The 27910-nt window shown below is 46.8% G+C and overlaps 1 protein-coding gene across 5 annotated transcripts in view; it reads left to right on the plus strand.

Moving 5' to 3' along the window:
* AFG2A (AFG2 AAA ATPase homolog A) overlaps positions 1–27910 on the plus strand; it is a 963796-nt gene that overhangs the window by 222179 nt on the left and 713707 nt on the right. For all 5 annotated transcript variants that reach the window (XM_063920291.1, XM_063920292.1, XM_063920294.1 and 2 more), the window contains exons 10-11: positions 16354–16508; positions 18042–18251. In XM_063920291.1, the coding sequence (XP_063776361.1) occupies positions 16354–16508; positions 18042–18251 (365 nt within the window). The remainder of the gene's footprint in view (positions 1–16353; positions 16509–18041; positions 18252–27910) is intronic.

Below are 27910 nucleotides of genomic sequence, written 5' to 3' on the forward strand. Positions count from 1 at the left end.
TTGTGGTACCGAAGCCAGACGGCCCGGTGAAACCGATTCTAAATCTAAAATCTTTGAACACTTACATACAGAGGTTCAAATTCAAGATTGAGTCACTCAGAGCAGTGATTGCGAACCTGGAAGAAGGGGACTACATGATGTCTTGGGACATCAAGGATGCTTACCTTCATGTCAAAGTTTACCCTTCTCACCAAGGGTACCTCAGGTTATGGTACAGAACTGTCACTATCAGTTCAGACGCTGCCGTAGGGATGGTCCACGGCACCCCGGGTCTTTACCAAGGTAATGGCCGAAATGATATCCCTTCGAAGGAAGGGAATTTTAGTTATCCCTTACTTGGACGATTCCCTGATAAGGGTAAGATCCAGGGAACAGTTGGAAGTCGGTGTAGCACTATCTCAGGTAGTGTTGCGGCAGCACGATTGGATTCTCAATATTCCAAAATCGCAGCTGGTTCCGACGACTTGTCTTCTGTTTCCTAGGGATGTTCCTGGACACAGTCCAGGAAAAAGGTGTTTCTCCCGGAAGAGAAAACCAGGGAGTTATCCGAGCTAGTCAGGAACCTCCTAAAACCGAACCAAGTCTCAGTGCATCAATGCACAAGGGTTCTGGGTAAAAATGGTGGCTTCCTACGAAGCAATCCCATTCGTTAGATTCCACGCAAGAACTTTCCAGTGGAACCTACTGGACAAATGGTCCGGGTCGCATTTTCAGATGCATCAGCGGATAACCCTGTCACCAAGGACAAGGGTATCCATCATGTGGTGGTTGCAGAGTGCTCATCTTCTAGAGGGCCGCAGATTCGGCATTCAGGACTGGGTCCTGGTGACCACGGATGCCAGCCTGCGAGGCTGGGGAGCAGTCACACAGGGAAGGAATATCCAGGGCTTAGGGTCAAGCCTGGATACATCACTTCACATAAATATCCTGAAGCTAAGGGCCATTTACAATGCTCTAAGCTTAGCAAGACCTCTGCTTCAAGGTCAGCCGGTGTTGATCCAGTCGGACAACATCATGGCAGTCACCCACGTAAACAGACAGGGTGGCACAAGAAGCAGGAGGACAATGGCAGAAGCTGCAGGGATTCTTCGCTGGGCGGAAAATCATGTGATAGCACTGTCAACAGTATTCATTCCGGGAGTGGACAACTGGGAAGCAGACTTCCTCAGCACGACCTCCACCCGGGAGAGTGGGGACTTCACCCAGAAGTCGTCCACATGATTAAAAAACTCGACAGGTATTGCGCCAGGTCAAGAGACCCTCAGGCAATAGTTGTAGACGCTCTGGTAACACCGTGGGTGTACCAGTCAGTGTATGTGTTCCCTCCTCTGCCTCTCATACCCAAGGTACTGAGATTGATAAGATGGAGAGGAGAAAGCACTATATTCGTGGCTCCGGATTGGCCAAGAAGGACTTGGTAACCGGAAATTCAAGAGATGCTCACGGAGGATCCGTGGCCTCTACCTCTAAGAAGGGACCTGCTCCAGCAAGGACCCTGTCTGTTCCAAGACTTACCGCGACTGCGTTTGACGGCATGGCGGTTGAACGCCGGATCCTGAAGGAAAAAAGGCTTTCCGGATGAAGTCATCCCTATCCTGATCAAAGCCAGGAAGGATGTAACCGCAAAAACATTATCACCGCAATTGGCGAAAATATGTTGCGTGGTGCGAGGCCAGTAAGGCCCGACGGAGGAAATTCTACTGGGTCGATTCCTACATTTCCTGCAAACAGGAGTGTCTATGGGCCTGAAATTGGGGTCCATTAAGGTTCAAATTTGCGGCCCTGTCAATTTTCTTCCAAAAAGAACTAGCTTCAGTCCCTGAAGTTCAGACGTTTGTAAAAGGGGTACTGCATATACAGCCTCCTTTTGTGCCTCCAGTGGCACTTTGGGATCTCAATGTAGTTTTGGGTTCCAAAAGTCACATTGGTTTGAACCACTTAAATCTGTGGAGTTAAAATATCTCACATGGAAAGTGGTCATGCTGTTGGCCCTGGCCTGGGCCAGGCGCGTGTCAGAATTGGCGGCTTTATCCTGAAAAAGCCCTTATCTGATTTTCCATTCGGACAGGGCGGAATTGAGGACTCGTCCTCAGTTTCTCCCCAAGGTGGTCTCAGCGTCTCACCTGAACCAACCTATTGGTGGTGCCTGCGGCTACTAGGGACTTGGAGGCCTCCAAGTTGCTAGACGTTGTCAGTGCCCTGAAAATATATGTTTCCAGGACGGCTGGAGTCAGGAAATCTGACTCGCTGTTTATCCTGTGTGCACCCAACAAGCTGGGTGCTCTTGCTTCTAAGCAGACTATTGCTCGTTGGATTTGTAGTACAATTCAGCTTGCACATTCTGTGGCAGGCCTGCCACAACCAAAAATCTGTAAATGCCCACTCCACAAGGAAGGTGGGCTCATCTTGGGCGGCTGCCCGAGGGGTCTCGGCTTTACAACTTTGCCGAGCAGCTACTTGGTCAGGAGCAAATACGTTTGTAAAATTCTACAAAATTAATATCCTGGCTGAGGAGGACCTGGAGTTCTCTCATTTGGTGCTGCAGAGTCATCCGCACTCTCCCGCCCGTTTGGGAGCTTTGGTATAATCCCCATGGTCCTTACGGAGTCCCCAGCATCCACTTAGGACGTTAGAGAAAATAAGAATTTACTTACCGATAATTCTATTTCTCATAGTCCGTAGTGGATGCTGGGCGCCCATCCCAAGTGCGGATTGTCTGCAATACTTGTACATAGTTATTGTTACAAAAATCGGGTTATTATTGTTGTGAGCCATCTTTCAGAGGCTCCTCTGTTATCATACTGTTAACTGGGTTCAGATCACAGGTTATACGGTGTGATTGGTGTGGCTGGTATGAGTCTTACCCGGGATTCAAAATCCTTCCTTATTGTGTACGCTCGTCCGGGCACAGTATCCTAACTGAGGCTTGGGGGAGGGTCATAGGGGGAGGAGCCAGTGCACACCAGTTAGTCCTAAAGCTTTCTTTTAGATGTGCCCAGTCTCCTGCGGAGCCGCTATTCCCCATGGTCCTTACGGAGTCCCCAGCATCCACTACGGACTATGATAAATAGAATTATCGGTAAGTAAATTCTTATTTTTCTCTGACGTCCTTGTGGATGCTGGGAACTCCATAAGGACCATGGGGATTATACCAAAGCTCCCAAACGGGCAGGAGAGTGCGGATGACTCTGCAGCACCGAATGGGCAAACTCAAGGTCCTCCTCAGCCAGGGTATCAAACTTGTAGAATTTTGCAAATGTGTTTGAACCCGACCAAGTAGCAGCTCGGCAAAGCTGTAATGCCGAGACCCCTCGGGCAGCCGCCCAAGAAGAGCCCACTTTCCTCGTGGAATGGGCTTTCACTGATTTAGGATGCGGCAATCCAGCCGCAGAATGAGCCTGCTGAATCATGCTACAGATCCAGCGAGCAATAGTTTGCTTTGAAGCAGGAGCACCCAGCTTGTTGGGTGCATGCAGGATAAATAGCGAGTCAGTTTTTCTGACTCCAGCCGTCCTGGAAACATAAATTTTCAAAGCCCGGACTACGTCCAGCAACTTGGAATCCTCCAAGTCCCGAGTAGCCGCAGGCACCACAATAGGTTGGTTCAAATGAAACGCTGATACCACCTTTGGGAGAAATTGGGGACGAGTCCTCAATTCTGCCCTGTCCATATGGAAGATCAGATATGGGCTTTTACAAGACAAAACCGCCAATTCTGACACACGCCTAGCCGAAGCTAAGGCCAATAGCATGACCACTTTCCACGTGAGATACTTTAGCTCCACGGTCTTAAGTGGCTCAAACCAGTGTGATTTCAGGAAATCCAACACAACGTAAAGATCCCAAGGTGCCACTGGAGGCACAAAAGGGGGCTGAATATGCAGCACTCCCTTAACAAACGTCTGAACTTCAGGCAGTGAAGCCAGTTCTTTTTGAAAGAAAATAGATAGGGCCGAAATCTGGACCTTTATGGATCCTAATTTTAGGCCCATAGACACTCCTGACTGTAGGAAGTGCAGGAATCGACCCAGCTGGAATTCCTCTGTAGGGGCCTTCCTGGCCTCACACCAAGCAACATATTTTCGCCATATTCGGTGATAATGTTTTGCTGTCACGTCTTTCCTAGCCTTTATCAGCGTAGGAATAACTTCATCCGGAATGCCCTTTTCTGCTAGGATCCGGCGTTCAACCGCCATGCCGTCAAACGCAGCCGCGGTAAGTCGTGGAACAGACAGGGCCCCTGTTGTAACAGGTCCTGTCTGAGAGGCAGAGGCCATGGGTCCTCTGAGATAATTTCTTGTAGTTCTGGGTACCAAGTTCTTCTTGGCCAATCCGGAACGATGAGTATAGTTCTTACTCCTCTCTTTCTTACTATCCTCAGTACCTTGGGTATGAGAGGAAGAGGAGGGAACACATAAACCGACTGGTACACCCACGGTGTCACTAGAGCGTCCACAGCTATCGCCTGAGGGTCCCTTGACCTGGCGCAATATTTTTTTAGCTTTTTGTTGAGACGGGACGCCATCATGTCCACCTGTGGCAGTTCACAGCGATTTACAATCTGTGTGAAGACTTCTTGATGAAGTCCCCACTCTCCTGGGTGGAGGTCGTGCCTGCTGAGGAAGTCTGCTTCCCAGTTGTCCACTCCCGGAATGAACACTGCTGACAGTGCTAGCACGTGATTCTCCGCCCATCGAAGAATCCTTGTGGCTTCTGCCATTGCCATCCGGCTTCTCGTGCCGCCATGGCGGTTTACATGGCGACCGCCGTGATGTTGTCTGACTGAATCAGTACAGGTTGGTTTTGAAGCAGGGGCTCCGTTTGACTCAGGGCGTTGTAAATGGCCCTTAGTTCCAGTATATTTATGTGTAGTGAAGTCTCCAGACTTGACCACAGTCCTTGGAAGTTTCTTCCCTGAGTGACTGCCCCCCATCCTCGGAGGCTTGCATCCGTGGTCACCAGGACCCAGTCCTGTATGCCGAACCTGCGGCCCTCGAGAAGATGAGCACTCTGCAGCCACCACAGCAGAGACACCCTGGCCCTTGGGGACAGGGTGATCAACCGATTCATCTGAAGATGCGATCCGGACCATTTGTCTAACAGATCCCACTGAAAGATCCTTGCATGGAACCTGCCGAAGGGAATTGCTTCGTAAGCAGCCACCATCTTTCCCAGGACTCGCGTGCAGTGATGCACCGATACCTGTTTTGGTTTCAGGAGGTCCCTGACCAGAGATGACAATTCCTGGGCCTTCTCCACCGGGAGAAACACCTTCTTCTGTTCTGTGTCCAGAATCATGCCCAGGAAAAGCAGACGCGTCGCAGGAATCAGCTGCGACTTTGGGATATTCAGAATCCAGCCGTGCTGTTGCAACACTTCCTGAGAGAGTGTTACGCTGACCAACAACTGCTCTCTGGACCTCGCCTTTATGAGGAGATCGTCCAAGTACGGGATAATTATAACTCCCTTCTTCCGAAGGAGTATCATCATTTCGGCCATTACCTTGGTAAATATTCTCGGTGCCGTGGAGAGACCAAACGGCAACGTTTGGAATTGGTAATGACAGACTTGTACCACAAACCTGAGGTATTCCTGGTGAGGTGGGTAAATGGGGACATGCAAGTAAGCATCCTTGATGTCCAGCGACACCATAAAATCCCCCTCTTCCAGGCTTGCAATAACCGCCCTGAGCGATTCCATTTTGAACTTGAACTTCTTTATATAAGTGTTCAAGGATTTTAAATTCAGGATGGGTCTCACCGAACCGTCCGGTTTCGGTACCACAAACATTGTGAAATAGTAACCCCTGCCCTGTTGAAGGAGGGGGACCTTGATTATCACCTGCTGGAGGTACAGCTTGTGAATTGCCGCCAGTACTACCTCCCTTTTCCTGGGAGCAGCTGGCAAGGCTGATTTGAGGTAACGGCGAGGGGGTGTCGCCTCGAACTCCAGCTTGTATCCCTGAGATACAGTTTGTACAGCCCAGAGATCCACTTGTGAGCGAACCCACTGGTTGCTGAAGTTTCGGAGACGCGCCCCCACCGCACCTGGCTCTGCCTGTGGAGCCCCAACGTCATGCGGTGGACTTAGTGGAAGCAGAGGAGGATTTTTGTTTTTGGGAACTGGCTGCCTGGTGCAGTTTCTTTCCTCTACCCTTTCCTCTGGCCAGAAAGGATGCTCCTCTGACCCGCTTGCCTTTCTGAGGCCGAAAGGACTGCATTTGATAATACGGTGCTTTCTTAGGCTGTGAGGGAACCCCAAACAATTCCTCACCCTTATAAGGCAAAACCTCCATGTGTTTTTTAGAATCAGCATCACCTGTCCACTGCCGAGTCCATAATACTCTCCTGGCAGAAATGGACATTGCATTAATTCTAGATGCCAGCAGGCAAATGTCCCTCTGTGCATCCCGCATATATAAGACGACGTCTTTTATATGTTCTATGGTTAGCAAAATAGTATCCCTGTCGAGGGAATCAATGTTGTCTGACAGGGTATCAGTCCATGCTGCTGCAGCACTACACATCCAGGCTGAAGCAATAGCAGGTCTCAGTAGAGTACCAGAGTGTGTATACACAGACTTCAGGATAGCTTCCTGCTTTCTATCCGCAGGATCCTTTAGGGCGGCCGTATCCTGAGACAGCAGTGCCACCCTTTTAGATAAGCGTGTTAGCGCCTTGTCGACCCTAGGGGATGTTTCCCAACGTAACCTATCCGTTGGCGGGAAAGGGTACGCCATCAGTAACCTCTTATAAATTACTAGTTTCTTATCATGGGAACTCCACGCTTCTTCACACAACTCATTTAATTCATCAGATGGGGGAAAAGTCACTGGCTGCTTTTTCTCCCCAAACATAATACCCCTCTTGGTGGTAACCGGGTTAATATCAGAAATGTGCAATACATCTTTCATTGCAGTAATCATGCATCGGATGGCTTTTGTAGACTGTACATTTGTCTCATCCTCATCTACACTGGAGTCAGACTCCGTGTCGACATCTGTGTCTACCATCAGAGCTAGCGGGCGTTTATGAGCCCCTGACGGCTTCTGAGTCGCCTGGGCAGGCGCGGGCTGAGACCCCGGCTGTCCCAAGGCTGCTGCGTCATCGAACCTTTTATGTAAGGAGTTGACACTGTCGGTTAATACCTTCCACATATCCATCCAATCAGGTGTCGGCCCCGTCGGGGGCTACACCACACTTATCTGCCTCTGCTCCGCCTCCACGTAACCCTCCTCATCAAACATGTCGACACAGCCGTACCGACACACCGCACACACACAGGGAATGCTCAGACTGAGGACAGGACCCCACAAAGTCCTTTGGGGAGACAGAGAGAGAGTATGCCAGCACACACCACAGCGCTATATAACACAGGGATTTACACTGCTAATAAGTGATTTTCCCAATAGCTGCTTGTCTGTATCGATTTGCGCCTAAATTTATGTGCCCCCCCTCTCTTTTTAACCCTTCTTGTACCTGGATACTGCAGGGGAGAGCCTGGGGAGCGTGCTTCCAGCGGAGCTGTGAAGGGAAAATGGCGCTGGTGTGCTGAGGAAGAAGGCCCCGCCCCCTCAGCGGCGGGCTTCTGTCCCGCGTTTTCTGTAAAGTAATGGTGGGGTTTTTTACACATATACAGTTATCTGACTGTATTATGTGTATTTTTTGCCAAAAGGTATTGAAATTGCTGCCCAGGGCGCCCCCCCCCCCCCCCCAGCGCCCTGCACCCTACAGTGACCGGAGTGTGTGGTGTGCTGTGGGAGCAATGGCGCACAGCTGCAGTGCTGTGCGCTACCTTAATGAAGACATGAGTCTTCTGCCGCCGATTTCATTGTTTCTTCTGTCTTCTGGCTCTGCAAGAGGGACGGCGGCGCGGCTCCGGGAACGGACGATCGAGGTCAGGCCCTGTGTTCGAACCCTCTGGAGCTAATGGTGTCCAGTAGCCTTAGAAGCACAAGCTAGCTGCACGCACGTAGGTTTGCTTCTCTCCCCTCAGTCCCTCGTAGCAGAGTCTGTTGCCAGCAGATCTCACTGAAAATAAAAAACCTAACAAATACTTTATTTTCTAGCAAGCTCAGGAGAGCCCACTAGGAGCACCCAGCTCTGGCCGGGCACAGATTCTAACTGAGGTCTGGAGGAGGGGCATAGTGGGAGGAGCCAGTGCACACCAGATAGTACCTAATCTTTCTTTTAGAGTGCCCAGTCTCCTGCGGAGCCCGTCTATTCCCCATGGTCCTTACGGAGTAACCAGCATCCACTAGGACGTCAGAGAAAAGGTCTCTAGCGTGGTGGCTACAGACAGACCATTTAAACAAGGGGAGACCCTTTTGGATAAAAGAGTGGCAAGTCCTGACAACAGATGCCAGCCTGCAGGGCTGGGGGGCGGTACTCGGAAGCCTATGGTTCCAAGGAAAGTGGACCGCAAGGGAAAGTCGCCTGCTAATAAATCTGTTAGAAATAAGGGCCATTTACTTGGCTTTGGTTCAGGCAAAGGACAATCTACAAGGAAGACCAGTCCAGATCCGCTCAGACAATGCGGCAGCAGTAGCATAGCTCAATCATCAAGGAGGAACTCACAGCAAGAGATTGATGGAGGAAGTAACTCCCATTCTAAAATGGGCAGAACTCCATCTCCTGGCATTGTCAGCAGTCTTTGTCCCGGGTGTACTAAGGGGGTGATTCCGAGTTGTTCGCTCGCTAGCTGCTTTTAGCAGCATTGCACACGCTAAGCCGCCGCCCTCTGGGAGTGTATCTTAGCTTAGCAGAATTGCGAACGAAAGATTAGCAGAATTGCGAATAGAAATTTCTTAGCAGTTTCTGCATAGCTCCAGACTTACTCAGCCATTGCGACCAGCTCAGTCCTTTTCATTTCTGGTTTGACGTCACAAACACACCCAGCGTTTGCCCAACCACTCCCCCGTTTCTCCAGCCATTCTTGCGTTTTGCAACTCAAACGCCTGCGTTTTTCCGCACACTCCCATAAAACGGCCAGTTTCCGCCCAGAAACACCCACTTCCTGTCAATCACACTACGATCAGCACAGCGATGAAAAAGCTTTGTTATGCCGTGAGTAAAATACCTAACTTTTGTGTAAAATAACTAAGCGCATGCGCTCTGCGAACCTTGCGCATGCGCAGTAAGCGACTAATCGCAGTATAGCGAAAATCGACAACGAGCGAACAACTCGGAATGACCCCCTAAATTGGGAAGCGGATTTTCTCAGTCGGCACACCATTCAGGAAACCGAATGGGCACTACACCCAGAAGTGTTTCAGACACTGGTGAACAGATGGGGTCTACCAGAGATAGACCTTATTGCGTCTCGTCTAAACAACAAAGTTCCAAGGTACGGATCAAGAACAAGGGACCCAGGAGCGGTCCTTGTAGATGCACTGTCAGTAGAATGGAGGTTTCAGCTGGCGTATCTGTTCCCGCCAATATCTCTGTTACCCAGAGTAGTGAGAAAGATAAAACAGGCAAAAGGAGCGATCATTCTAATAGCTCCAGCTTGGCCAAGAAGGCATTGGTACACAGATCTGTTGAGAATGTCCATGGAAGCACAGATACTGCTCCCTCAACGTCCAGATCTGCTAATGCAGCGTCCTTGTTGTCACAGTCATCTCGATCGCCTATCTTTAACGGCGTGGCTGTTGAAACCTCTATCCTAGAGGCTAAAGGATTTTCGAAAACAAGTAATCCAAACTATGCTTAGAGCAAGAAAGCCTTCTTCGGCCCGTGTGTATCATAGAATATGGCAAGCCTATATTCACTGGTGTACTGGAAAAAATGTCAATCCGAGATCTTTTAAAGTATCTAGGATTTTGGATTTCCTTCAGGCAGGATTGGATAAAGGGTTGAAAGTTGCTTCCTTGAGGGTTCAAGTATCAGCGTTAACTGTATGGTTTCAGCAGAAGATTGCTGATTTACAGGATGTACGTACGTTTTTTCAAGGAGTAGTACATATTCAACCTCCATTTGTTTCTCCTGCAGCTCCATGGGGTTTGAATTTGGTTCTTACATTTTTCCAGGGTCCTCTGTTTGAACCACTTGAGAGAGCAGATCTTAAGTGGTTAACGGTTAAAGTTCTATTTTTTACTGGCAATGGCGTCAGCCAGAAGAGTGTCAGATTTAGGAGCATTATCATGTAAGTCTCCTTTCCTAAGTTCTTTTTCCAGACAGAGCAGTTCTCAGAACGATATCTAGCTATCTTCCAAAGGTGGTATCAAAGGTTCACCTGAATGAAGAGATTGTAGTCCCAGCTTTTTAGATATCGGGACTATCTGCGGGAGAAGCGTCACTGGACGTGGTCCGGGCTTTAAGAATCTACATAGATCATACTAGTGCCATCAGGAAAACAGATTCTCTCTTCATCCTCTACGGATTCCATAGAATAGGATGGCCTACTAGTAAAGAGACGCTGGCGAGATGGCTCCGAATGGTAATATCAGAAGCTTATTCTCATGCAGATCTCTCTATTCTGGCTAATGTCTCTGCACACTCTACACGTAAGGTAGGTCCTTCTTGGGCAGCACAACAGGGTGCTTCAGCAGAACAGATATGTAGGGCAGCCACATGGTCTTCCATAAACACATTCATTAGACATTATGCCTTGGATACTTTTGCCAGACTTCGGGCGAAAGGTCCTCCTGTGCAATCAGGAGCGTCCCCACCACTAAAATGGCTTTGGGAATCCCAATGTTATCCTGTGGACCCAGCCAGAGAAATATACGTTATGGTAAGAACTTACCGTTGATAACGTGATTTCTCTTATGTCCACAGGGATCCCACCCTGACGCATCTGATTTGAGGATCTAGACAATCACTAAAACCTCTTCCTTCTTGTATGGAAGGGTGTGCATGTGTGTTCTTATCGCCTAAACAGGTCTCTGCCTGATATTCCTGCATAAAATCGCTGTGGAAAGAACTGATTTGACTGAGTCAGTGGGCGGGACTATATAGTGGAGGCCCCAATGCATCCTAGGAGGCCAGAAAGCTTGTGACCGTGTTGGTGCCATTTTCGCTGTCGCTCGACAATATCCCAATGTTATCCTGTGGATACCTGTGGACATAAGAGAAATCACGTTATCAACGGTAAGTTCTTACCATAACGTATATTTTATTATTATTTCACATTTCATGACATATGCTGTCATTTATTTCACTAACACACTGCACTTCATTACAAGACAAGAGACTTATTTTAAGGAAAAAGATTAGTCATCATGTGATACACCCAATTGACGCTTTTCAGGAATAAACTGAATCACAATGAGTTCCCTTTGTCTAATGTTGATGTTGTTTTATTAAAGCAATGCTTCAGTTAAAAGGATGTTCCTAGAAAAGAAAGAAATACTATGAAATAAGTTAACACACAGGGTGATACATTACACTGGCATTTAAATTGTGTGGTTAATTTTGCTGCCGCAGACTCGTTAATAATTTGCATTTATGGGGAATATGATGACCTGTGTACTGTTAGAACTCGTCTGCTGTTGCCATTGGGCTTCTTTAGATAATTAGCTTAAAAATATGATCTGCGGTCACAATAGGGAAGATATTTGTAGCATTTCCTTTGCCTGTAGCTCTCTCCTTCTCCAGCTGGCCTCCTGGAATGTTTTTTATTGATATTGTACCGTATCCTGTTCATTATGAATGTGCCACATTACAGGAAGTCTGCATTGCAAATATTTGTGATTCTGTTACAGAGCCTGGGGAATTGAGGCAGGTGTTCATGCCCTTTTATAGCTCTTGTGTCTTTCTGTGTAGGCACCAGATGCTGCATGGTACAGTTTTATTTGTGTTTAAAGTGTATCGGGCCCATTAACAGGACTTAGTAAATGATGTCTGTTATGCATTGACATCCTTTTTTTTTTAGTTTTCACTTTATTATTTTTTCAAAGACTCAACTGGGTACATGACTTAGGTGTTGCTGTACAATACAAAGAGGGAGATTTATGAAATCTTGAAGAGAGATAAAGTGGACAGTGGTAAAGTATCAACCAATTGGCTCTTTTCATTTTGTAGGCTGTGTTAGAAAAATGCAGGATCTAATGGAGTCCAAGATGGCCGGAGGTGTGGGATGCCGGCCGATCTGGGTCTTTTTTTAAAGGGACAACCATTTTCAAGGGGCCTCGAGTGGGTAGGTACTGGGCCTCGAGTGAGTAGGCATGGTCTTGTGTCATGTCTCCCATTTTTGTCATTTTGGGGGTGTGCCCAATGCTTCTCGAGCAGCTGGGCAGCCCCTGGCTCACCTCCCTGCACTGTTTAAATGTTGTGCTTCTCCAACCTTTCCCCTACCTGCGGAACACTTCAGAAAATGGACAGTTGGGAGGTATGGAGAAGGTGAAGAGCCTACTGAAGTGCTACATTGAAGGAGGGTTAGCTAAACAGAGAGGCCTTTCCAAAAGTGGATAACCCCTTTTAACATGAATTTCCCAATTAGTATTAAATGACATTAACTCCCAATAGTAAGGTGATACTGGATGATCACTTGCTTGAACTAAACAAGTAAAGGGGGGTACTCACGGAGCGATCGCTGCTTAAAATCTAAGCAATCTGACTAGATTGCTTAGATTTTAAGCACGATCGCTCCGTGTGTAGCCCCCTCAGCGATAGCGATGCGCAGCCCCGCGCATCGCTATCGCTGCTGCTAGATTGGCCTGCATGCAGGCCAATCTAGCGGGTCGCTCACTTCACCCGCTGGGTGAAGTGAGCGGCCCCCCGTCTCCCCCCCGCACGCTCAGCACAGATCGCGCTGTGCTGAGCGCCGGGAGAGATGTGTGCTGAGCGGTTCGCTCAGCACACATCTCTCTGCCATCGGCCAGTGAGTACTGGCCTTAAGACTGTTTCCATGTATAGGAGCACATCTGTGGTATTTGTGGTGAACAGGTCTACTGTATTTCTATGTCTACAGGATTGATTCAAATAATTTCCATTTTAATATGTAAGATGTAGATGTAGTGTCACAGTCAGAGCTCTCCCTTTACTTACCACCAGCATTTTGTCAGAAAAAATAAATTTAAATGTACAGCATATACTCCATTATATTGCACCTTATTACATTGCCCTAATTGTAACACCAGTTTTAAGAATTGGAAAGAGATAAGAGTAAACCTTATAATTAAATAATTGATGATGGGCAAATTTTCCAAATGAGGCCCCTCTTGGGGGAGGGCCTAGGGAAGCGTATTGGATTTGGAATAAAGTCAGATTAATCGTTAATGTTTTGTGTTATCTCTATGGATTGGAGCTCCCTATCTCTGGAATTCTTTACCTCTCCACCTCTCTACAGAACTTCAAATGGGCTCTCAAGACCCACTTCTTCACCAAACCCAGCCAAATCTCTTCCTAACTCTCTGTTCCACGCTCTCTGTGTACCCCGTCTGTGTCACCCCTGTCTGTCTACCCCTCCCCTGAATGTAAGCTCTCACGAGCAGGGCTCTCTTCCCTCATGTGTTTATCCTTTTCTTTCTTTAATAAACTTCGACTGCACCAAATCCAGCAGTCTTCTGCCACCTGATACTTATTCCAGTGTCATCTGCTGATGTAGCTATGTTTATTTACCCTGTACTTGTTCTATATTGTCTTCAACTGTAAAGGTGCATACACACTTGCCGAGAAAGTAAACATCTTCGCTCATTTTCACCCTTCCAGAGCGACATTGTTTACTTTCTCATCAAGTGTGTGCGTTGGCGACGACGAGTGATGCACTGCACCATGAGCCATCAACGACCCTCGCTGTCGGCCATGCATGCAGCTCAATTTGGACTGTCTTCCAAGAGCGGCCTGCACGTCCTGTGACGTCACTGAGTGATATGGTCATCCTATCGCCTAGTGTGTATGCACTGTCGCTGACCGCCCGGCCCGGGAGGGGGAAACACTAGGCGACGTCGCTCATAAAGCACATCGCCTAGTGCAGCGTTTTTAAACCACTGTGCCGCGGCACACTAGTGTGCTGCCAGCTGTTGTTAGGTGTGCCGCAGCCTGCCGCTCACCGGCCACCAGAGATGCCCTGCACAGTGCTCTGTCACCCATCAATAGTGCTTTGCCGCCGCCCGCCAGAGATACCTGGGTCCTCCTGCCGTCGTGCACAGGCAGCACAGTCAGCTCTCCTGCTGCCCGGTCCGTGACTGATTAAAACGTGCTGTGACATATAGGTCACTCACGCCATGTCACATTTCCGCCCATGCTTGGTGCTGGTGTGTGCTGCTCTCCTGCTGCCCGGTCCGTGACTGATTAAAACGTGCTGTGACATATAGGTCACTCACGCCATGTCACATTTCCGCCCATGCTTGGTGCTGGTGTGTGCTGCGGACTTCCCTGTACTAGTGATCAGGAAGTGGAAATGGTCACCTCATTCCGTTTTTTAGGCATTCAGATCTCGTCATGTTTGACTTGGTCTGAGCACCTGTTATTGATAGGGAAAAAGGCTCAACAATGACTTTTCTTCCTGCGGCGTTTAAGGGCCGCAGGTGTTGGTGCTCAGACCATGTTAAATTTTTACAGGTGCTCGATAGAGAGCATTCTTAGTTATGGGATCGTGGCTTGGTATGGTGGTTGTACTCTAAAAGATCGATGGGCATTAGAAAGAATAAGGAAAATGGCAAGTAAAATCATTGGTATGCCACTGCCTAGCTTTGATGACTTGTACAGGAGTAGGGTTTTAAGCAAAGTCAGGTGTATTTTACTAGATAGTGCGCATCCTTTTAATATGCTTTTTGTAAAACTTCCTTCGCTAAAGAGATTTCGTTCTCTGATAGCTCGTACCAACCGGTTTAGGGTTAGTTTTATTCCATCTGCTGTACGTATGTTAAATGAATGATTCATTTTTATGTCTGTTTTATGTTGTCGCCTGCTACTACTTGATGCTTTGTACAATGTAATTTCGTCTGTCAACTTGTTTTGGCTGATGACAATAAACTTGAACTAAACTAACTAAACTACTGCTCTGGTCATATTACTCCAGCTCGGATATACAGGACTTCAGGCTGACATTACAGTGGGGGCTGTCAGTACTATTATAGGGGTGGTGTGTGTGTGCCATTAGTGTGGGGGCTGTGAGTACTATTACAGGAGGGTGCGGTGTGTTTGCCATTACTGTGGTGGCTGTCAGTACTATTACAGGTGAGGGGGGGAGGTGTGTGTGCCATTACTGTGGGGGCTGTGAGTACTATTACAGGGGGGGTGGCAGTGTGTGGGGGCTGTGAGTACTATTACGGGGGAGTGCCATTACTGTGGGGGCTGAGAGTACTATTACGGGTGGAGGGGGGCAGTGTGGGTGCCATTAGTGTGGGTGCTGTGAGTACTATTACAGGGGAGGGGGGGGGGGAGGCAGTGAGTGTGCCATTACCGTGGAGGGAGGGGGGCAGTGTTTCTGATTTATACGTGTGGGGGCTATGATTGTGTAATGGTTAGCATTACTGCCTCACAGCACTGAGGTCATGGGTTCGACTCCCACAATGGCTTTAACTGTGTGGAGTTTGTATATTCTCCCCGTACTTGCGTGGGTTTCCTCCAGGTACTCTGGTTTCCACTCACAATCCAAAAATATACTGGTAGGTTAATTGGTTTCCAGCAAAATTAACCCTAGTGTGAATGTGTGTGCATGTACATGTGATAGGGAATATAGATTGTAAGCTCCACTGGGGCAGGGACTGATGTGAATGACCAAATATCCTCTCTGTAAAGCGCTGCGGAATATGTGTGCGCTATATAAATAACTGGTAATAAATAAATAAATAAATAATAATGTGCTTGATAACTGTTGGGGGCCGATGTGCTTGATAAATGTCGAGGCCAATGTATTTCATATCTGTGGGGGCCAGTGTGTTTTTTCCCCCCTGTGCCTTGAGAATTTTAAAGTCTTGTTAGGAGTGCCGCAAGACGAGAAATGTTGAAAATCACTGGTCTAGTGTGTACCCACATTAAGTCGCAGTTTTCCTGTTTTGATTGTTTATGTACTCTTGTGGCGTCATATAAATAAAGGATAATAATTATAAATAACCATACGTGGATGGGTTTATGAAACCAAGGGTAGTGGGCAAAAAGTTTGGGAACCACTGATGTAATGTACAGTATGTACATTTCGTGTAAGGTCTGTGAAGTATTTTTACTTATCTTCTTTATGCTTGCTTGTTATTTATGTATCATGATGATAAACAGTTTGATTAAGGGCATAATCTTGTACATAGGAGTAGAAGCCATAACTAATGCAGCCCTGGTATCATGAGCATGTTAAGTGTGGAAGTTATTTATGGATCACTCAACTTTCCTATTTATTATTCAGTTTACATATATATGTTTATCTCTGTTAGTGGTGATAGCAGAATTCATGTGTGAATGACTTCCTTTCCAGGCTTGAACGCTCTGCGGAGAAAGCTGGGAGAGCTAAACAACCCATCAGACAAGGAAGTGGCTGGCTCTGTGGTAATCACTCTGAACGATTTCCTACAGGCGATGAATGATGTAAGGCCCAGTGCCATGCGGGAGGTTGCTGTGGATGTGCCCAATGTAAGTTCTGATTAACAGTCACTAATAAGCCAATCTCAGCCCATGATTTCCACTGGTGCCAAATGGTAATGTAAGGCTACAACCATGCTGATTTGGGTTCATTTACTTAAGCATGTGGATCTAGTGTGTAACTGTTAAAATATTTACATCGGTTAACTGACTATTATATGTACTATACTGAAATCTCAGCCCTGAGCAAAACATTGATACTCCCATGTCTGTTATTCTTCCTCTAAAATGTATTGCTTAGTAATAGAACGCCAGCACTGTTATATATGGTATTACATACTATGTGTATAATTTACATGCCACATTAAAATGTTTACTATGTAATATATATTATGCATAGACACACATGTAGTAATGTGATGAATGCAGTCCAGGAGCACCATTATTTATGCATCATGTAGCGAGTAGCATCCTGTGCGGAGAGAATGATAGAACTGGAATAAGCACTCCCCCACTATAAGACTGAAGGTATTACAACAGGGAAAGTAATTTCCTTCAGTGTAATAAATTCTGTTTTCCTGTATAGTCTCAGGTTCCAGTAATAGGATGCTGCAAAATTCAACTTTTTGGCTCTCCACTCTTACATCTGGAGATGCTGTTGCGTGTCTGGTCATTTCTGAGCAATTAATCCATGCAGACTTTTCTCCTATAAACTCCTGTTCAGGAAAGACTCTTAAAGCTAGTTAAATAAGCAGGTGATCCCAAAGTGTTGCTTTTTGGTAAAAAAGGGATTACATTTCCTTTGTGGAAGTGTGTAAGCTATTCTGTATGACACATGAAACCTCGGTCTAAAAATACCACACGGAATCACATATGGCTCAGGATTTGACATTACCTAGGCCCTGCACTCATTACTGGTACACTGGTTAATTTCCAGATATATTGCTCCAAGGGAACATGGTATAAATTGTTTTTGTTTTGATTGGTGTATCCGCATAAGCAGCAAGTGGACAATGGTTGGACATCTAGGTACAGACAGTAATGAAACCACCCAGGTAGAGACAGGAAGGAAAGTGAACAGTATACTCATTTGGTATGGTCCAACTTTTTTTGGTACATTGATCTTTTGAAACCAAACAGGCAAAACTCACTACATTTTGAGAGTTGGTCTAAAGATTAATAAGTATTTGGGAGATGTTGAGGTACTTCAAATACTTTTTTACTTTTTTTTTTTTTTTTTTTTTTCATATTACACACACAGTTTGACATGAGTGTTATTTTCATTTGAGAATCAAACTCATGACTCAATCACTATGAGGCAGTAGTGCTAACCACTGTGGAATTGTTTTCTTTTGTATGCATTTTTCATAGCTGGAGGTAATGCTGGACAGACACAACACAATTCTAGAGGGAGGTTGCCAGCCTTAAACCTGCTCCGATTCTTTTTAATGTGCCCCATTAACGCAATAACTTCTCTCAGAACAGGATAATGTAAATCTTAGATTTCAGTCTTTTTAGAAGAAAATCCATAGGTGGCAGTTCCAAACACAGTCCTCTAGCTTTTATGTTGTTGTTTTCTTTCAGGTATCATGGGCTGACATTGGAGGAATGGAAAATGTTAAGTTAAAGTTAAAACAGGCAGTAGAATGGCCGCTGAAGCATCCAGAGTCCTTTACACGCATGGGCATACAGCCCCCAAAAGGTGTATTGCTCTATGGACCCCCGGGCTGCTCCAAAACTATGATTGCAAAGGCATTAGCAAATGAAAGTGGCCTGAATTTCTTGGCAGTAAAGGTAAGTTACACTATACATGTGAAATAAGTCTCAATGTATTTTGCATGATCATTGCACGTCTACTCTTGTTGTTCCTACAGTCACAGTGCAATAAGTTAACTATTATTACACGGTTGAGTCACATTATTATGACTGCCACGGACCTGCCGGTCACTTCTCCAGATACGCCAATCTGAGAAGCACCACCTATGATGTGACAGGTAGAAGGACACGCGGGGTTATACAAACACATTCGCCACCACCAGCAAGAGGGATTTTAGCTTCTAAACGCAAGGTAGCCTTCGCTTCTACCTGTCACTCACAGTTATTAATACTTAGAAAAATGTCATGTGGGCCACACGATGCTTTAGGTTCTAAGAATCACAAAATCAGGACTAGAATTTGTAGGTTTAATTCCAAGAATACTTCAGAGCTTTAGTTACAAAAGGCGTTACAAAGATTATTAAGAATATTTTTAAAATACACACAGAGTACAGTACAATCTCAAACAAAAATTAAAGGGGTTAAGAATTCCGAAGCCTAGACTTACGCACAAATCTAGAATCCGGCCGTGGGGATGACACACATGAGTTGAATGGCCCACTCCTAGCAATCGCTAAATCCCATGAAAAATGAACACACATATTACTGAGAGAGTGACAGTTATACCCTTCAGCTGCACTCACATCCTCCCACCCTTGGGATTTTTATCCAGCTCAGTGCTGGATTGCTGGACACTGGCCTTAATGTATCATACACCCTCTTCACCTAGTTGTCTTGCATGAGTTAGGGGAGGGGGATTAGCCAACATGGACACAGAACTCCAGGCTGTTTGCTTTATGACCTAAGTGACCAGTTTGTTTGAAGATGAGAGCTGAATGATACAGTCTTCCACCACCAACATTTATGATAGGACGAGAGACCAGAACTCGAACATAAATTTCTTCTCCCACCTTATTGCTGGGTTTTGATCTTGTCACTACTAAACACATTTGTGGTCTCAGTACAGAGTGGCTTGGGGAAATGCACTCGGTGATAACCCCCTGGGGTTATGTCCACAATATTTACAACCTAGCAGAGGAAAATGGCAGGCAGACCTCTTGGGGTTATGTCCACAAGCAGTTCACAGGAAATAACTTCTTCTTATCACACACACAATAGACGAAATATCATATTCTGGGATCCGATAATGTGATGGATCGTGACATTGACCACCTCCTACCTTTAATGTCTGCAGCTTGTAGCCCATGAAGCACGTCACGTGTCGTATGCTGGCTTATGTAAGGTGGGTTTATAAGGTGTGCGTTAGCCCTTCTGCACACATATCACTTGTTGCTGTCATGGGTAAAAGGGACGATTTATCAGAGTTGCAAAATGGCATGAGTATCGGCTTTCGGGCCCAGGGTGGCAGTATTTCTGAAACAGCGCAGTTTGAGAACTGTTCATGTGCTGCTGTGGTGAAGGTGTATCGTGACGGGACAAATGCCACCATTGTGAATAATGAAGGTGCATGAGGGCCGACTGACAAACAACAGTGGAGCAGCTCACAATCAAAATTAACCTGGGGGCTACCAGACGTATGTGTAAAATGACCGTTCAGCCTGTCTAGCTGCTGTCCGTGGTGCACACGGCGGTTACTCTAGCTATTAGCTCGTCATCATAATGTGACTCGACAGTGTATGTCCTCATTATTTTTGTATTTAAAGAAACTAGATTGTATTTCTTATTCAATAAATGTATTAGGAAAGTTAATGTATGAAACTAAGTGATCACATATATTCCACCTGTATTAGGAATATGCTTTACTCAGTTATCTAGAAAATGTGGACTGTACAAGAGAACAGGTCTAATTATTACTTTGTAGTTAAACACTTGCCTTGCATGGTTGCATTTAATTTGACCAAGCCAGGTTGGGCTTTCCCTTACACAGTTGCATCTCATGGTGTCAGAAGAGCAATGCTGCAAATTAATCTTTCAGCAGTTGCCAAGCTCAGGCCACCCGGCCAGCTGCTCAGGTGCCTTGGCAACAACATCCTAAAAGACAGTCTTTCTGCAGCCCAAGCTCAGAGGGATAAGGGAAGCTGCATCTTCCATTCTCTCTGTTGGTTTCTAGCCTGCACTGACTGCAATGCAGCAGCCCATCCTTCCCTAGTCTCCCCACCCCCAGCCAGCAGTGAGTGATTGATGCAAGAAGTGTAAGTTGTTCTATACAGTAAAAAAAAAAGCAGCTTTGCATTTTTCTCCAATCTCAAAGAGGGGCATGCAGGAGACGTCTCAGCAGAAGAGACAACTCCTGCATGTAACTGCAATCCCAGCACTGCGACCGTTATCGCAAGTTGGTATTCAACTTCCTGACCATTGGTCGCGATGTTCCTTGCAGCCGACCAGCTGAGTAAACCTTGTGCAGCTGACTGACGGAATTGGGGGCTGCGTGGCCAGGAAGTCCCTTGGCTCCCCTCTTCTAGACAACTGTGACAGCATGTCAACATTTCTGGAAACGCAGCCCTTCCACCGCCTTCTCCCCTCCCCCTTGACACCGTTGCCTGTCAGTCTGCATTCTCCGAATAGACCTTGTGCAGTCGCAGATTCACAATAATTGGGAAGCTGCGTGCAGCGCAGGACCTGCGCCAACATCTGCATCAGCCCTCTGTACTAAAGCTTTTGTCAGTTTCTCCAATACGTTGCTACTGAGCCTTCACTTAGATAAGTGTGAACAAGTCCTATTTCAGTGCCTTCTATTACTGATTTCTATGCAATATTTTCCTATTGTGATGCTGCTGTGTACCTGAGCATTTAAAATAATGGATGGTGTGTGGCTGTCTATGGATTATATATATTGTACATATAAGAGATGGGCACTCACCAAATTGTATACAAAGACGCCAAGAAGCAATTTTAATGCACTCACAGGTTCATCAAATCCATTATCGATGTTTCGATCCATAAAGGACCTTTGTCAAGATATCATAATACAGGCACACAGGCGGTACAAACCACAGAAGACCATAAACACTTGGCCCGGGGCTGATATATTGTATATAGCACCATCAATCAACAAAAAACATCAGGAAGAACCGTGTGTTCTAGCTATGAAATGCATACCAGATATGGGGTAAAACCCACTATATTAGGCTCACATATTATAAAAAAAAAAACATTGTCAGAGATAGTATATAGTGGAGCCAACCAGGTATGAAAAGCCTATCTAGCTCTGCGCTCACTAACACTGTAGGAGTCATCAAGATTCTGGAAGCAGAATGCGGTCCAGCCGTGGAATGCACAACCCGGTCACTAGAGGCCAAAACCGAAGTGATGCAGTGAAGCTGAATAAGCAGAAATTACAACACAAAAACAATATCAATGCATTCCAGTAAGTGAAACGCAGCCATCAGACGCAAAGAAATGCACCACAAACCACCAGTGAAAAATGATAAATGGGTTTCTCTGACGTCCTAGTGGATGCTGGGACTCCGTCAGGACCATGGGGAATAGCGGGCTCCGCAGGAGACAGGGCACATCTAAAAAAGCTTTTAGGTCACATGGTGCGTGCTGGCTCCTCCCCCTATGACCCTCCTCCAAGCCTCAGTTAGGTTTTTGTGCCCGTCCGAGAGGGTGCAATCTAGGTGGCTCTCCTAAAGAGCTGTTTAGAAAAGTTTTTTTTTTTTTAGGTTTCAATCTCAGTGATTCCTGCTGGCAACAGGATCACTGCATCGAGGGACTTAGGGGAGAGATTTCCAACTCACCTGCGTGCAGGATGGATTGGAGTCTTAGGCTACTGGACACTTAGCTCCAGAGGGAGTCGGAACACAGGTCAGCCTGGGGTTCGTCCCGGAGCCGCGCCGCCGATCCCCCTTACAGACGCTGAAGAGACGGCAGAACGGAGGTCCGGAAAGCAGGCGGCAGAAGACTCCTCAGTCTTCTTGAAGGTAGCGCACAGCACGGCAGCTGTGCGCCATTGTTGTCACACGGCTCACTGACTCAGTCACGGAGGGTGCAGGGCGCTGCTGGGGGCGCCCTGGGCAGCAATATAATTACCTTTAGTGGCAAAATAAATACATCACATATAGCCATTAAGGCTATATGTATGTATTTTAACCCAGGCCAGTTTCTTAAAAACCGGGGAAAAGCCCGCCGAAAAAGGGGCGGAGCTTATTCTCCTCAGCACTCAGCGCCATTTTCCTGCTCAGCTCCGCTGGTGAGGAAGGCTCCCAGGTCTCTCCCCTGCACTGCACTACAGAAACAGGGTAACAAAGAGAAGGGGGGCATAAATTGGCGATATTTATATATTAAGAGCGCATATATAGTAAACAACACCTTCTAGGGTTGTTTATATACATTTATAGCGCTTTTGGTGTGTGCTGGCAAACTCTCCCTCTGTCTCCCCAAAGGGCTAGGGGGTCCTGTCTTCGATTAGAGCATTCCCTGTGTGGCTGCTGTGTGTCGGTACGTGTGTGTCGACATGTATGAGGACGATGTTGGTGTGGAGGCAGAGCAATTGCCGATGATGGTAATGTCACCCCCTAGGGAGTCGACACCGGAATGGATGGCTTTAGTTATGGAATTACGTGATAATGTCAGCACATTACAAAAGTCAGTTGACGAAATAAGACGCCCGGCAAACCAGTTAGTACCGGTTCAGGCGTCTCAGACACCGTCAGGGGCTGTAAAACGTCCTTTACCTCAGTCAGTCGACACGGGTACCGACACAGATGAATCTAGTGTCGACGGTGAAGAAACAAACGTATTTTCCAATAGGGCCACACGTTATATGATCACGGCAATGAAGGAGGCTTTGCAGATCTCTGATACTGCTGGTACCTCAAAAAGGGGTATTATGTGGGGGGTGAAAAAACTACCTGTATTTTTTCCAGAATCAGAGGAATTGAATGACGTGTGTGATGAAGCGTGGGTTAACCCCGATAGAAAACTGCTAATTTCCAAGAAGTTATTGGCATTATACCCTTTCCCACCAGAGGTTAGGGCGCGCTGGGAAACACCCCCTAGGGTGGATAAGGCGCTCACACGTTTATCAAAGCAAGTGGCGTTGCCGTCTCCTGATACGGCCGCCCTCAAGGATCCAGCAGATAGGAGGCTGGAAACTACACTGAAGAGTATATACACACATACTGGTGTTATACTGCGACCGGCAATAGCCTCAGCCTGGATGTGCAGTGCTGGGGTAGTGTGGTTGGATTCTCTGACTGAAAATATTGATACCCTGGATAGGGACAGTATTTTATTGACTCTAGAGCAATTAAAGGATGCTTTCCTTTATATGCGAGATGCTCAGAGGGATGTTTGTACTCTAGCATCAAGAGTAAGCGCGATGTCCATATCTGCCAGAAGAAGTTTATGGACGCGACAGTGGTCAGGTGATGCGGATTCCAAGAGGCATATGGAAGTATTGCCATATAAAGGAGAGGAATTGTTTGGGGTCGGTCTTTCGGACCTGGTGGCCACGGCAACTGCCGGCAAATCCACTTTTTTACCTCAGACCCCCTCCCAACAGAAAAAGACACCGTCTTTTCAGCCGCAGTCCTTTCGCTCCTATAAAAAGCGACCAAAAGGACAGTCTTATCTGCCGCGAGGCAGAGGAAAGGGTAAGAAAGGGCAGCAAGCAGCCCCTGCCCAGGAACAGAAGCCCGCCCCGGCTTCTACAAAGCCATCAGCATGACGCTGGGGCTTTACAAGCGGACTCAGGAACGGTGGGGGGTCGACTCAAGATTTTCAGCAATCAATGGGTTCACTCACAAGTGGACCCGTGGGTCCTGCAGATAGTATCTCAGGGTTACATGCTGGAGTTCGAAAGGTCTCCCCCTCGCCGGTTCCTAAAGTCTGCTTTACCAACGTCTCCCTCAGAAAGGACGTCGGTTTTGGAAGCCATTCACAAGCTGTATTCTCAGCAGGTGATAGTCAAGGTACCCCTCCTACAACAGGGAAAGGGGTATTATTCCACACTATTTGTGGTACCGAAACCGGACGGTTCGGTAAGGCCTATTCTAAATCTGAAATCCTTGAACCTGTACATAAAGAAATTCAAGTTCAAGATGGAGTCACTCAGAGCAGTGATAGCGAATCTGGAAGAAGGAGACTTCATGGTGTCCTTGGACATAAAAGATGCTTATCTACATGTCCCGATTTACCCCTCACACCAAGGGTATCTCAGGTTCGTGATACAAGACTGTCATTATCAGTTTCAAACGCTGCCGTTTGGGTTGTCCACGGCCCCTCGGGTCTTTACCAAGGTAATGACCGAAATGATGGTTCTTCTACGAAGAAAAGGCGTATTAATTATCCCTTACTTGGACGATCTCCTGATAAGGGCAAAGTCCAGAGAACAGCTGGAAGTCGGTGTAGCGCTAACACAAGTAGTGCTTCAGCAACACGGGTGGATTCTAAATCTTCCAAAATCTCAATTGACCCCGACAACACATCTGCTGTTCCTGGGCATGATTCTGGACACGGTTCAGAAAAAGGTATTTCTCCCGGAAGAGAAAGCAAGGGAGTTATCCGAACTTGTCAAGAACCTCCTAAAACCAGGAACTGTGTCAGTACATCAATGCACAAGAGTCCTGGGAAAGATGGTGGCTTCGTACGAAGCGATTCCATTCGGCAGATTCCATGCACGAACATTTCAGTGGGATCTGCTGGACAAATGGTCCGGATCGCATCTGCACATGCATCAGCGGATAACACTGTCACCGAGAACAAGGTTGTCTCTCCTGTGGTGGTTGCAGACTGCCCATCTGTTAGTGGGCCGCAGATTCGGCATACAGGACTGGGTCCTGGTGACTACGGATGCCAGCCTACGAGGTTGGGGAGCAGTCACAAAGGGAAGAAACTTCCAGGGCGTGTGGTCAAACCTGGAGACGTCTCTTCACATAAATATACTGGAGCTAAGAGCGATCTACAATGCTCTAAGCCTGGCAAAATCGCTGCTTCAGGGTCAGCCGGTGTTGATCCAGTCCGACAACATCACGGCAGTCGCCCACGTAAACCGACAAGGCGGCACGAGAAGCAGGAGTGCAATGGCAGAAGCTGCAAGGATTCTGCGCTGGGCGGAGAATCATGTCGTAGCACTGTCAGCAGTGTTCATCCCGGGAGTGGACAACTGGGAAGCAGATTTCCTCAGCAGACACGACCTTCACCCGGGAGAGTGGGGACTTCATCCAGAAGTTTTCCACATGATTGTGAACCGTTGGGAAAAACCAAAGGTGGACATGATGGCGTCTCGCCTCAACAAAAAATTGGACAGGTATTGCGCCAGGTCAAGAGACCCTCAGGCAATAGCTGTGGACGCTCTGGTAACACCGTGGGTGTACCAGTCAGTGTATGTGTTCCCTCCTCTGCCTCTCATACCAAAGGTACTGAGAATTATACGGAAAAGAGGAGTAAGAACAATACTGGTAGCTCCGGACTGGCCAAGAAGAACTTGGTATCCGGAACTTCAAGAGATGCTCACGGAGGATCCGTGGCCTCTACCTCTAAGAAGGGATCTGCTTCAGCAGGGACCTTGTATGTTCCAAGACTTACCGCGGCTGCGTTTGACGGCATGGCGGTTGAACGCCGGATTCTAAAAGAGAAGGGCATTCCTGAGGAAGTTATTCCTACTTTAATTAAAGCCAGGAAAGAAGTGACCGCACAACATTATCACCGCATTTGGAGAAAATATGTTGCGTGGTGTGAGGCCAAGAAGGCTCCAACGGAAGAATTTCAATTGGGTCGATTCTTACATTTCCTGCAAGCAGGATTGTCTATGGGCCTCAAATTGGGGTCCATTAAAGTTCAAATTTCGGCCTTATCAATTTTCTTCCAGAAGGAATTGGCGTCAGTGCCTGAAGTACAAACTTTTGTCAAAGGTGTACTACATATACAACCCCCAATAGTGCCTCCAGTGGCACCGTGGGATTTGAACGTGGTTCTAAATTTTCTCAAATCTCATTGGTTTGAGCCTTTAAAATCGGTAGATTTAAAATACCTTACATGGAAGGTAACCATGCTGTTGGCCCTGGCTTCAGCCAGGAGAGTTTCGGAGTTGGCAGCTTTGTCATACAAAAGCCCATATCTGATATTCCATTCGGACAGGGCAGAATTGAGGACACGTCCTCAATTTCTCCCTAAGGTGGTTTCGGCATTTCACTTGAACCAGCCTATTGTGGTGCCTGCGGCTACTAGCGACTTGGAGGACTCCAAGTTACTGGACGTTGTCAGAGCATTAAAAATATATATTTCAAGGACAGCTGGAGTCAGAAAATCTGACTCGTTGTTTACATTGTATGCACCCAACAAGTTGGGTGCTCCTGCGTCTAAACAGACGATTGCACGTTGGATATGTAGTACAATCCAACTTGCACATTCTGTGGCAGGCCTGCCACAGCCTAAATCTGTAAAGGCCCATTCCACAAGGAAAGTGGGCTCATCCTGGGCGGCTGCCCGAGGAGTCTCGGCATTACAACTTTGCCGAGCAGCTACGTGGTCAGGGGAGAACACGTTTGTAAAATTTTACAAATTTGATACTCTGGCTAAAGAGGACCTGGAGTTCTCTCATTCGGTGCTGCAGAGTCATCCGCACTCTCCCGCCCGTTTGGGAGCTTTGGTATAATCCCCATGGTCCTGACGGAGTCCCAGCATCCACTAGGAAGTCAGAGAAAATAAGAATTTACTTACCGATAATTCTATTTCTCGTAGTCCGTAGTGGATGCTGGGCGCCCATCCCAAGTGCGGATTGTCTGCAATACTTGTACATAGTTATTGTTACAAAAATCGGGTTATTACTGTTGTTGTGAGCCATCTGTTCAGAGGCTACTTCGTTTGTGTTATCATACTGTTAACTGGGTTCAGATCACAAGTTGTACGGTGTGATTGGTGTGGCTGGTATGAGTCTTACCCGGGATTCAAGATCCTTCCTTATTGTGTACGCTCGTCCGGGCACAGTACCTAACTGAGGCTTGGAGGAGGGTCATAGGGGGAGGAGCCAGTACGCACCATGTGACCTAAAAGCTTTTTTAGATGTGCCCTGTCTCCTGCGGAGCCCGCTATTCCCCATGGTCCTGACGGAGTCCCAGCATCCACTACGGACTACGAGAAATAGATTTATCGGTAAGTAAAATCTTATTTTCTGCCCCTTCTGAATCAAACTGAAATAGTTTGGTAACCCACTTCGTCTAGGCCGTGGTGACTGCTGTGGCTATGTAGTCAGTGCTATTTCTCTATCCTTGAGATCAGACATTTTCACTTATCTGGGGGATAAGATTCACAGAACCCAGAACTTCTACAGAACCTTAACTTTACCAGCTGGTTATGAGTGATCTCTGCTGAGCTGGAGAGTTGGAAATCCCTCCTCATATTTTAAATTGTAAGGTAAAACCTTATTAAAATTATAACATTCCCCTGCTTTATATACCTCATTCAAGTTTTACGTGTCACCTTAACTCCTAAAGATATTCAATGCACCCATTTTCTATTCCAGTGTTTTATTTGGTAGGAAAAGAACGGCTGCATATTGGCTTAATAAAATTACATCAGTCCAGGGCAATTAGTGGTATTAACTCCCCTAATGTCCAATGGTATTTCAGGCAGCCACTCTACATTATCTTAAGGTTACATGGCCAGGAAGTCTTCACTAATATTTCCTAGGAGAGGAAGTTTCTCTCCTGGATGCATGTAGGATAATGTTCTGG

This window comes from Pseudophryne corroboree, chromosome 1 (assembly GCF_028390025.1).
Source record: "Pseudophryne corroboree isolate aPseCor3 chromosome 1, aPseCor3.hap2, whole genome shotgun sequence".
Classification (NCBI taxonomy): domain Eukaryota; kingdom Metazoa; phylum Chordata; class Amphibia; order Anura; family Myobatrachidae; genus Pseudophryne; species Pseudophryne corroboree.